We start from the raw sequence: 12,829 nt of genomic DNA on the forward strand, positions 1-12,829 counted from the left end.
TACATTTATTTGAATATCGTTGTCTTCTGCGCTCGCAATAAATTGATGAGCGATTCCAGAGATGATAAAGTCAACAATTTTGAAGAATCTTCGCGCAGACGAGACGTAAACTGAAAGCGTGCGCGCCACCGATTGTTACGGTAACTTTGTTCTGTATTATGCATTTTATCGCCAAGAGTCCCGCAATCCTTCCTTCTCCCCCGTCGATATTTCTATTTTTATGCGAATACACCGTGACTGTTATTTCCGCCAAATTTGAGCCGCTGCTCGAAAGTTTCCCGGAGAAAAGTTTATAATAATACTGCAAGTACATTATTATAAACTCCGCCGAAGTCCATTAAAATGCGTCCGAGAGGCGAAGCTAAACAGAAACTAATACGATAGTCAGCGTAAAGAAGAGGAATGCATAAACCACGATTTTATGCGCTGCAGTGTACTTATTAAGCTTTAGTTGTACGGGAAGTACAGAGTGTAATGCAGACGCAGAAGTAGTGCAATCCACTTACTTTGATTACAACGTTGAAGTGACGTTGTGAGGCAGAATTGTACGTACGCAAAAACTATGCACGATATAATATTACAAGAGTCATCCTCGTGATTAAATAATAATTATACGTCGTGTGGAAATTCGCCAGAAATTTATCCACGTAATTAAGCGACGGCAGATTCTCTCGTTTATTCAATAACATATTCAATTAGCGGAATCTATCATTTTCATCTAGGTCAAAATGTACATCACATTCGACATTATCAGTGAAACCGCGTTTCACAAGTTTCTCAGTGCAACCCCGTACAACCCGCCGGCGAGCGAATTCATCTCGCGAACAACGGGGATTTTTTCCACTCCATGTTAATTTCGGTAAAATCTTCGCACGCTCCAATATTGTTCATTAACGTGAGCATCGCGTTGCAAAAATCGCACCCCTTCTGCGCGTGTTGTTCGACTAGTTTGCTAGTTCGAAAATACGACGTTATCCAATTTTACTGTGTATGGGGCGCCATTGCGAATGCGGTACCGATAGAGAAATCCGGTAACACGGTGGCGAGGCGAGTTGTTGTTCGCGCCGTAAGTGCCGCGTTACCCATGTACGTTACTTCGGATTAGGGTAACGAGCGCGTAACAAACGTTTACGGTTTCGAAGATGTCCGGCTCGTACTACATCAAGAAAAACGCGAACTGATATCGGAAGTTATAAGGCGACATTTCATATAACGTTACTGCGTAAAAGAGAAATAAACTTTAATGTTCGCTCGCGCGCGCGCGTGGGACTTGTACAGCACTTACGAGCGTTGAGGGATTTAACACCTTTCAGAAGGCGTGAATATTTCATTTATGCCGAGCAGTTGCATACATTATCTATTTACATAAGCTGCTTCGTTCCCGATAACGTTCGCACGACCACCTCTTCTTCAATCTTCCTATCGTTTTCTCCCTTTAAAGAAAGGCGCGAGCTCACTCTTTAACCCTCCAGAATGGCGCGAGTTCGTTATATCGCTCGAGACTTTCCGAACCGCTGACATTTTTGTTAACCTTTAAAGGTCCCGCGAGGTCTTGGAGTGTTTCTTCTTCTTCTGGGATTACAAACTCGCGGACTCCCTGATAGAAACCGAGAAGTGGATTTTGATTCGATTTCTCGCGGAGACATGCTGCAGACGTTCAGAAGCAACGTAATGCTCGACACCTCGCAAGAATCACGCCACAAATTTAATTATCTCTCTCTCTCTGATTTCTCCTTTTTTCTGCAGACCGATTGTGTCTACGCTTACGAGTCCGTGAGAGACCGCCGCGCGTTTGATGCGCGATCGATATTAATCGGACGGGGCGGCCGGGCGAGCGCTTTCTGGCGAACCGGCGATCCGTCATTCGAGAGGAGCGTCAGATTATCCGCGTAATTGGACGAAATATCACGCGGCAGTGAACATGGCGCGCCGGTTCGAGCCGCCACGACCGCGTTACTAACTGATGTGTTGGCCTCTAGGGCCCGAGGGATGGGCTAACGCCATTACTTCCCGCCTGATAGCCTCCAGACGCCCTCCGACGTTTCCCCCGGGAAAGTGGTAGATGGGCGTCGGCTCCTCTCGTTTCTTCTTCGAGCCGAGAAGGTAGCTGCCCGAGCGGCTTGCACCGGTCTCTGGCCTCGGGGGGAGAACGGCCGGAAAAGAATGGCCGAGAGAGATGAGAAAGCAAATCGAATTTAGTAAAACTATCGTGTGCCTAGGCGCAAGGCACCTGTGCGGGTTCAGGAGTGGAAGATTTACCCGCGGTGAACAGGCCGGAACTGATCGTGCGGAAGGGCGACGGCGAAAAGAGGAGGAAAAAAAGGACGCTAAAAAAGAGAAGTGCGGGCTCCGGGAAATTAGAGCGCCACCGGGTGCCGTGAAGGGTGAGTAAGGGTGGCGCTGCTCGAGCCACCCCTAACGCGATCTCGCGCTTATCGCTCGCGCGCGAGCCTCCTCGAAGTCCGGACGTTAAAGGACTGAAGAACCGGATGTCAGCAGGGAGACGAGAGGGCAAACTATCCTTGGTGTCCGAAACTACCCTCCGATACTATTCCGGCATGTGCGCGCGAGATGCCCTCGAACCCCTCGTGTCCGCTCGCAGTTATGGAAATGCGCGTGCATGTCGGCGCTTGTCGACGCCGTGCTTTCACGCGCAGTCCGTGCCCGGAAAACCCGATCTGCCAGCTTCTTTCCGGATGCATTTCCGGTCTCCTCGGCCTCGGTCTCTTCTCCCTCGCCGGCCGTTCGTCGTCATTCGTTCTTATCAGCACTAGCCGGACGGACCGGTTGGTCCTTCCTCTTCCTTGGACATCCGTTCGGCGACTTCGAACTCTCGCTCGAGAATCATGCACGTGAGTGTACGTGTACGTGTGCGTGTTTACGCACGCGAGTATGCGGTCATCCACATCTGTGCACACGCAACACCCACACGATTATCATGGATCAATGTGGCGCGGCCGGTACCTGTGATTATGTGTGTATACAGTGCCTCCACATATGTACTGTTCACCAACCGTTAAATGTATATACGTGAAGTCATGGATGCGCGAGTACTCCTCCCTCGCCCACCTGTTTATATCTATTCGAGGAGTAAAGGGAAATAGAGGGAGGAAACGAAGAAGGGAACGCGAGAGAGAGTGGGAAAGAGGAGAACGAGACACTTCGAGTATTTCCGTCACCGATACCCTCACGAGTCCAGGCAAGACTCCTCTATCCATCCTTCTCGCTTTCGCCGTTAATGCGACCACGGGCTTGTCGACGCGCGGGCGCCGACATAACGCGACACGACTGGAAAATCGAAACCGACAACGAGCCGAGTTTCCCGCACGGCATCGCCTGGTGATGCGCCCGGGAGAGACGGAACGTACAGGGAAGAGAATAGGAGTCGATGTGCACCGGGTATAAAGCACAGCGCAAAGTCGGCTATAGCCCCCCTCGCGCTCATTTCGCGCACACACCCCTATTGCTCTCCCTAGTGCGCGCGCTCTCTCTCTCTCTCTCTCTCTCTCTCTCTCTTTATTTTTCGTTCTCTCTTCCTTCGTCTTTTCCTCTTTCTCTCCTCGCCTGTTCTCTTTCTATACCAGGAATATAGGTACAGACATCCGCACATACACACACACGCACAGACATATACAGATATACATACCGACTTAAACCGGTATCGAACGCTCCGATGGCTGCGGTGGTACGCCAATGCTTGCGGTGAAGAGGCACGGTTACGTTTTCTCGTTACCGTTTGAGGTTCCTTTGTGCCTTCCAAACCGCCGGTAAAGTCAGTGTGCGTTCAGCACGTAGTCAATATTATCTGAGATATTTCTCGCTGGAAACTGGAATATAATAGCCCCGTCTTTCATCCGCTTTACGCGATGCCACGCCGCGAAACGTAATTTGTCTTTCAAAAACTCCGTCGTGATGACATCGACGGCGTCCGTGACAGTCGATCGTTGATATTTCCTGAATTCGAGCTGCGATAACGAGCGATTTAGTTCTACATGGTACGCGCGCGAGTTTTAGTCCAATTCCCCTGAAAATCACAAGCGTCCCTCCTCTCCCCCGCATGTGACACGTATTTAACGTTTACCGGAAAATGCACTCAGTATTTATACAAATATTTATCACACGCATGCGTCGCAAATAAGCGATAACAATATCTGAATCCATTCAGACGTCCGCGTTTGAAAAATCTCGGAAAGTGCAATGAATTCCTCCGCGTTTCCCAGAGGAAATAAACAAGTGACAAATAGAGAGGAAAAAAACACGTTTTACTAAAACGTGAAAAAGCCGACAGTTAAAAAAATAAAAATATTGATTAACATCGTATTTGCCTTCGATACTCCGCATATACGATATTACGGCACTTGCGTAACGCGTTGCAGTAACGTTGCGCTGCACGAGAATGCATACGTTGCTGGCGCAGCAAACGCGTGGGAAATCACTTACGCACGTCTGGTCTAACGCTCGCGCGGATACATTAGCAGCAATAATCGTTGGACCGAGGATTTCGCCCGGAGATGAATGTAGCTGGGTTATCTCCTGGTTATAACGCGAAAAAGGAGCACTTAGGACCACGAGGCAAGGGGAACGGGATGAAATATCTGCGACCCATCCTTCGCTTATGGGCCGGAATACATCACGTACTAATTCCCAAATAGGTGGCCGACCCTCCACTTCGTCTTCGAGTAAGCTGTTCGCTTATTTTTACGTTGCTGAGGATACCGCGAGAGGAGGGGGGGGGGGGACGCGTTATGTAAAGCACGGCATCGACGTTGAGAGGACGCTAATTTATTTCGGAATTTCTCTCGGAACCGCGCGCTTCGCTTTTTAAAATCAGCAGATTAACCGTAAAAGGTGTCATACACGTTACGCACGTGACGTCCCGCAAAAATTTTCACAATGTTCTCGCGTTTAAACGCATATTACGCGTCGAAACTTTATCAGAGTCCGATGATTGGAAACCAATTTTGCCCAAGTTTAATAACGTTGTAGCGAGAGCGCTGATATATTTCTGGGTCGTCGCAGGCAATATCACGTGTGGTGTGTCATGTGCATGTCTATAACTTCAATATACGAAAATGTAATATTCGTGTAATACGCGTGCATGCTGTTCGTGACATACGTTCCTTCTTTACCTTCCAAATATAATACATTAACCGTTTCCTCATTCTTGCATAACGGACGAAAATTATTTCACGTTGAGATTGAAAAAACTTGAAGAACGATTGTATCTATGCACTTTTTCCACAGATAAAGCTTGACAAATGTTTCGTATGTTTCAGCGGGATAAAGCAAAATATGAATAAACCATGAAACATGAGAAAAATAAAAAGAAAGCCAACTCAGGACGATAATTTCGTAAATGACGTTAATAAATATGGCATAACAAAGCACAAATTTTCATGTGATCTGATAATAGGAGGTTCCAATCTCAATCGCGGTTCCAGTCGTGAAACGCCTAAAATCGCCGCAATTAAATCGATTCGTTTGCGCGATCACGCGCGTGAGGGTCGACAAAGAGAGAACGAGATTCGGGGGTGCGCGCGCGAAAATAATAATTGTCCGCGTCTTCCTTTGTTCACGCCTGCCACAGCGCGTCCGCCGTGAAATTCGGCCCGGACCGTGGCCATATTGCGGTTTCCCATTAAGCCAAAAGTTTTAAAGGTCCCCGCTAAACCGGTAAGCGGGGTAGTTCCGACACAGGGCCTGCGGGACTACTTGATTAAAACCCCTGAAAGTGCGACCCGCCGGCAGAGAGGATCTCCCGGCACTCTGCATTGTTTATAGGACAATAGATAGGTTTGCCGCGCGCAGCTTGTAGCAACCCGTGGCTGGGCTACGATTCAGCACCCTCTCGCATCCTACTGCTGGCCGGGGTAATGACTTTACTCCCGTTTCGCCGTTCTCTCATCGCCGCATCACGTGTACATGCCGCGTTTCCTTTCAGCGGGAATTTTCAGCCGCGCATGCCGCGCAGGTTTACAGTTCGGTGGCGTAATTTTTCGGACGATCAATTACCCTTTGATGTTTGAATTTTAATGATTTGATTTGTCTATTCCGCACGAGTCTCGCGATCAAGCACGAATGAAAGCGATGCCTGTGTGCGATTATGCATTTAATCGTAATCAGATTCAATCGAATGATCAATTATAGAGATCGTAAGAGGAAGAGAGAGAGGAGAGAGCGTAAAATATTTCTTAGACGTGGATACAGGATCAAAAAGCGATGCGTTTGTGAACGTTACAACTTGCAGCGTCTTACGTTCTTGTAACTTGTAACGTCTTATTGCTTCTTATTGCTTCTACGTAGGTAGACCGAATGGACGTAAAGTTCCTCGTGGCTCGATGCTTTCAACTTTATTGCAAAAGAGCCTTAAATGGCTTTTCCATCCTGTATACGTCATTCCATTCTTAACTGGCTTTTCCATGCTATGTACGTCATTCCTTTGCATTTTCTTCAGATGTCGAGTATCAGTTTAAGCTAAATGGCTAAATGGATGAGAAAAGTCACGTCAACCTCCATTGACTCGCGAATTAATCTATTTCGAGCACGCGCGTGAACTGCAGTGTGGATTCGATTATTTAACATACATTATTTTGTTTTATTTCTGCATGCGTATTATCCGCTTCGAGTCTTGTGTAATACCATTATCGAACATTATATTTGACTGAACTCGCAGAGAAAATAATGTTTAGGAAAGAGCTAAAAGAAATTTTGATGGTGTATTTTTGATTTGAATAAGCAATTTATATCTCCTGTTCTGCTTCGAATTATTAAATTAATTTTATCATACAATTCCATCTCATACATATCAACCTCTTAGCTTTTTAAACTTGTTATTCTTTAAACACAAATCGCATAATTTATAACTTGTACTGTAAAAATAGCGCAACTGTAATATACGCAAGTACGGCTTAATTCATCTCGTGGCAGTTCCTCATATTTTTTCATTTGTTTTCTACAATCACGTCTGACGGAAGACAGCTCGGAGGATGTAAGTAAAATATATGAGACGTTCGTTGAATGTATAGCAGATGATTTCTACAGCGCAGGAATACGTGCGGCACGTAGAATTCATTGATTGAATGACGACAATGAGATATCCTTCCATCAAACGCAACAGTTCTCTACTAATATGACGATCTGCTTTATGCCAGCTAGGTTTCGATAATGCATAATCTGTATGCAATCATTCTCGAAATAGGAATAAAGGCTCATCAAGCTCGTAATGCGCGTTTTGTACTTGTATACGGAATTGTTTCGTTCATGACTGCGAATTATGCGAGCGCAATTCGTGTGGCGATGCTTTCCACCCCTTTGCCAATCCGCCCACGTAAAATAATACATTAATATTTTCACAAAGTGATATACCTAACACGGTGCATGGTACTCTAATAAATATTCACAGGCGCGATTCCTCTGTCAACCGGCGTGTCAAATGCAGTTGCCGATATTTAACGATCAACGACGAAGCAATCGCGATATGGTTATGCGACAGACTGCAACAAATTCCTGTAAATACAGATGACGAATCTGAAGCAGCAACAGCATCGAACTGATAAGTTTCAAATAACTGAGAATGATCAAATTTAAACTGAAGAAAATAAAAATTTACGTAACTATAAGTATAAAAAAACAAAATTTAATAAACTGAAAAGTTTATCCATCTATCATGAATATTTAATTTTCGAACATTTATTGTTATACACTGTGTCTACACTTTTACACATTTATCACGTATATTTTTTGATCTTTTTTTTTATTCTATTTTATTCTCTTTTAGGAAATTTATTAGTTATATGAATTCTGAGGCACGTATTTTTGATCGAACAACATACAATTTGCATTTTCGAATCTTTTTACACTTGCTTTGCCTAATCCACTGTACAATCAAAGTATGCATCCGGCAGAATCGATCCTAATAATGCAATCATCGGCTCATGCGACTATCTTTAATGTCTAAGCGACTGCTGTGACAAAGCGTGGACGCGTAATTCGCAAGTACTCGCGCCTTTGCGCGTTTAATCCGCCTCTCCTATCCGCTTTATGCGATCTGCGCCGGTCATATCAACCAACACGCCAGAAATGAATGCAGCGTAGATGCAAATAGCTCTCTACTAGGAAGGCGCAAAGTGCTCTTTGTCGCACGACATGCAATAAAAGTTTCGACGCATATGGTGGTGCATCGCCGTGCGCTTTCAGCGTGTGTCCGCGCATTCTGCCTTGTGCCAACATTGCGTCAATATTCCGGCGAAATAATGCCGATATTATCGCGGCACGCTGCGACATGCTTATTAATTCGCGAGGAGAATTACAATACAAACGAGATCGACGAGCCAGCATCGCGCTGGCCGAATTGCGTTGCGAGCGAGCGTCGTACGATAATTACTTTGCGCGTTGCGAGTCACAAAGATTTCCACGGTAATCTGCCATTCGCAACGCACAGCACGTTTTAATTAAAAAGTATCGTTTAATACGAAATTCGATTGTTAATTTACAATCGCCCTGCAGAGAACGGCCGGCATCGCGCGCAGCGGAGTTTTTCGGCCGCATGTTTTCCGACTCGTCGATAGCGATTTATTTTGTGAAAACGCTCGTTGTTTCTCAGTAAAAAACTGATGGAACGCGAAAAGCGGCCATAATAAATGTTTTCCTGAAGCCTTTGTGGTCTATATGCTAATGACGCACGTGAACATTTTATGTTTCAGTGAATGTCGTGGACGGTGAGGTGCTGCATATCGTGAAGATAAGCCGCCTTCATATGGGGGCTTATTTATGCATAGCTTCAAACGGCGTTCCACCATCGGTTAGCAAACGAGTCTCGCTACGCGTACAATGTAAGTTTTTCTCAAGTTATCAAAGAACTTTTATTACGCACGTACGAATACTCCTCAAAACCTTTTTTTTATGAAATATTGTACGCATGAATGCAATATGTTGTAAATAATAGAGGCTTATTCCGTTATGCAATTACAGAACAATAAGCAAATGCAATATTGATAATTTGGCATGCTGTTTAATATTTATTATTTAGATAGAGATCGGGGAAACACATTTCAAAATATTCCTGTGTAAAGTGAGAGGCGGCCCGGTTGTCCATTAACCTAACGAATTCAGATAAAACCAATAGTTGGCAAAGTCAACGATTTTAATATTGATTTCTCTGATTGAAAAAGTTTTCCGGGATTTTCCGACGTGAGTATCGAAACCAATCGAAACTTCGAAGGATCGTGCCGGATAATCGAAACATAGATTAAAACGTCCGTATATAATGAATCACTATAAACATTGTACATTTATGAAATCTTCTAATGTGTCGAACTCATGCGATAAGTTATACATATGTATACATATGCAGCGACGAGGAAAAACTATCCTCTTCCCTTAAATTATTCGTTTCGATTCGAAAAAAATAGGTTTTTCAACTTGATATTTTTCAACTTGAATTTTTATATCTTTACGAAGTAGATAAATCTTGTGAAACCTTCTCTATGTTCTGGGACTGATTGTCCCAGTTCACGTTCTAATAAATTGCATCTATGAGACGAAAATAAAAAAGCCGTGCATTTTCAATGATCTTATTCGGTCCGGATTATATCGATTTTACATCAATAGCGTCCCCGTATTGAAGGGCGGATTCGACGCTGACACCACTGAATCCTCTGTGTATATGTATGCCATTAGCGAAAACCACAATGTCATCGTAATACTGTGCACTTCGGCATTATGATAAGAGCAGGATAAAACTCCGGGAGGAACGACCATTGTCGCGCAAGAATACCCGCGTATTTTTCTTTACAAGGAAAGATGATAAGGAAGGATGATGGAGAGAAACCCGTTTTTATCATGCCTTCCCGATTGCGAGGCGCGCATAACTTGGTAAATGTTGGACGCTGGAAGCAGTAAAGCACACGATGCCGGAAGTATTATACTTTTAATGAACTCGACGTGGTTCGTAAACGTTAGAAATGAAATAAAGCCACTAGCTTTCTTTTGATACATGAGGCTACGCTAATATCGTTACTGATGATCTAGTTTCTATTAATCTCTCGACGTCACGGCAGAGCCGCGTGTTTTATTGAGTTTCTAACAAACAAGAGCTATAAATACTTTGCAGTATTATACTATCTTATCGCGCGTGAAAGCGGTAGTTCATGACATGTCACTCGAACGAGGATTAATTCATACACGATCCTTTAAATGATGCAATCCGAGGACAATGCTCGTTTGGATTGAAATTTCCCGACATTGATTGCAAGTGAAATTCACGCGGGAAGTATCCGATCGGATGACATCGCGCGAAGCGGATGAGAAATTTACGACGCGGATTTGAATCGCGCATCAATATCGTCGTAACGCAGTTTGGTACGTAATATTTCAGCCAAACGAAACGCATCAAATTCGCGAGGGAGACAATACCCGCAATGCCGATAAAAATGTATTTATTTACATGGAAATAGACAGAAAGAGAGAGAGAGAGAAATGGACCACTGGCAGTTCGAGATGCGTTGCGGTTGCAACTCGATGAAGAGTCGGTTGGTTGTTCTTCCTCGACGGAGGCACTCACGCGACGCGCCATGCATTAGGTTGGTTTTCAACGTCTCATTTAGTCGGCGATTTATGGGCAGCTACTTGACCCAGATATGGTCGATATACGTTCATCTCCGTGCAGGCATTTCAACCGCCGCCCCACCGGCAATTCCTGGATTCCTGCTCCAGTTTGGCGTGCGAAACGCGTCTCTCCGCGTCGCCTTTTCTACCACATTAGTCCCTCTCTCATCCCGCCGCCTCTCCCACACTCTTTCCTCCCGCATTCCCGCGGGCGAGTACAAATATTAATAATCGCCCGAGAAATTTCTCGAGTCGGCCAGGCCCAGCTCTTGAACGGCGATTTCGCACGAGGGTCACGAATCGCGACAACTTTTGGACCTATCTATGTACCAGGGTAGCGGCGGCGGCGGCACATGGTGGTGTTTTCTCTGCGGATTTCTCTCCCGCGCGGAGATATTGTACGGACATATTGTGCCATATTCCCCGCCGGATGTTGACCTAATGACGGTGCCCGGCGCGTGATAAACGCACAGGCCGACTATATTACTGACTCACCGGCGTGAATTAATACCGCTCGTGTATCACAGAGATACACCGCCGAACGGTCTTTCGCGTAGATTTTATCTTCGGCACCCGTTGCCCGTTGTCATTTATCGTAGATCCGTGCGATTACACGATGTGTATTCTCGAGCAGCTGAATTCCCTTCCAGTCTCTCGCTCTTGATCATAAAAGAAACAGACACAAAAGATTTCCTTTCTCCTCCTGCTCCGCGAGGAACGTTAATTTATCGAGAAACGAGCTAACGATTGTAGCCGAGATAGATTTAAGCGAACAGTAATTATGGAACGCTTGGTGCATTTTTATTCGTATTTGTTACATTAATGTCTCGTTTTATATCTACGTTTTATCTATACGTGGGAACGTTTTTAAATGTTCCTTCTCCCGACTCATAAATAAATATTAAATTGTTCGACGAATATTCGATATTACTTTTCGTTTTTCTCTTTGAAAATTACGCTGTCGTTCAATAAACTTTCGGTGTTACAAATCTCGCGAGCCGGATTTTTAGATATGCGCGTCGGTGAAGTTTGACGGATGGAAATTATGTTTCTGAAATATGTACGATGAATGATGTACAATCAAAACGTAGGCTCACCCTCACGCGCAGCCTCGTAGATTTATCGATGGCTCGGCAGGGTGGCTCAGAGGCGGATAGGAGATAGGTGGAAACTATCGTCCGTGCACTGCCGAAAGTGCACCCGCTGCTAGTAAATCGTGATTTACGTCCGTTCGTAAAAGACGAAACTATGACGCGATACTGCGCCGATACTACACCGGGGATATCTATATCGATCGAGAAAAAGGAACAGAGAGAAAGAAAAAGAGAAAAAGAGAAAGAGAGAGATGGAAGGCGAACGACGAGGTGCGCTATATCAATTGAGGGTCTTTATATAAAATGATGCTTCCTCTTTAAGAGGAATACTCAGGTAGACACAGGCGAGAAAGCCCCGACTGAAATGTCGAGTCGACTTCTTAATGGATGACTACTAAAATTCGAAGCTCGGATTATATCATTTATTCACGGCAGAGAAGTTCACATTGTAGAGAGAGGATCTGCCTTTTGTCGGAGAGCTACCGAGGTGTTATTTTACCTCGCACATTCCTGAGAACGATATCGGCGGGAATATTACCTGTCGGATTGCAGTTGGAGCGAATTGACAGTTTCAGCGGATAACGCGAATCGATTTCTCGGGGGCTACGCCGAGTATTTAGAGAGAGACAAGCGGGGAACCATTTCCAAAACCAATCCTTGTTAAAACGGCCAGCGAACGGATATATACACGGGAGACAGAGCTTTTTATGTTTGAAAGTCCTTTTGCGCTTCCAAAAACGTCAGTAGAGGATGGCTCGAGGAAGCCGACACGCGAGCCATGCTTCATGCAACTGCATGCAGTCGCTTATTTTTAGACAGCACTTTTAAATCGTGACAACCAACCCGCGGAGCAGGGATGGGCTACTGCATGTATCTACCTACTTGCATGCAACGCGGCCTGCGTGCCGGCTGTGCTTTTTCACAAACGTATCATTGAAATTTTCAGCCGTACAAAATAGCTTATGACTTGGAAAGGAGGTTCCTGCTGAACACATGTTTGCACGAACTTTTTACGTTGTTTTAACAAGTACGCTGATTAACACTTCACAGTTCACTAGACCGACCTGAATTCCTAAGGCAGAATTGCTTTATTCATTTATTATTAATTTTGTATCACACATTTATATTTT

The 12,829-nt window shown here is 44.9% G+C and overlaps 1 protein-coding gene across 4 annotated transcripts in view; it reads left to right on the top strand.

Moving 5' to 3' along the window:
• LOC105281461 (neurotrimin) overlaps nucleotides 1–12,829 on the top strand; it is a 181,716-nt gene that overhangs the window by 158,807 nt on the left and 10,080 nt on the right. For all 4 annotated transcript variants that reach the window (XM_011342709.3, XM_011342708.3, XM_011342711.3 and 1 more), the window contains exon 6: nucleotides 8,703–8,831. In XM_011342709.3, the coding sequence (XP_011341011.1) occupies nucleotides 8,703–8,831 (129 nt within the window). The remainder of the gene's footprint in view (nucleotides 1–8,702; nucleotides 8,832–12,829) is intronic.

The sequence above is a fragment of the Ooceraea biroi genome, chromosome 1, assembly GCF_003672135.1.
Source record: "Ooceraea biroi isolate clonal line C1 chromosome 1, Obir_v5.4, whole genome shotgun sequence".
In the NCBI taxonomy this organism is placed as follows: domain Eukaryota; kingdom Metazoa; phylum Arthropoda; class Insecta; order Hymenoptera; family Formicidae; genus Ooceraea; species Ooceraea biroi.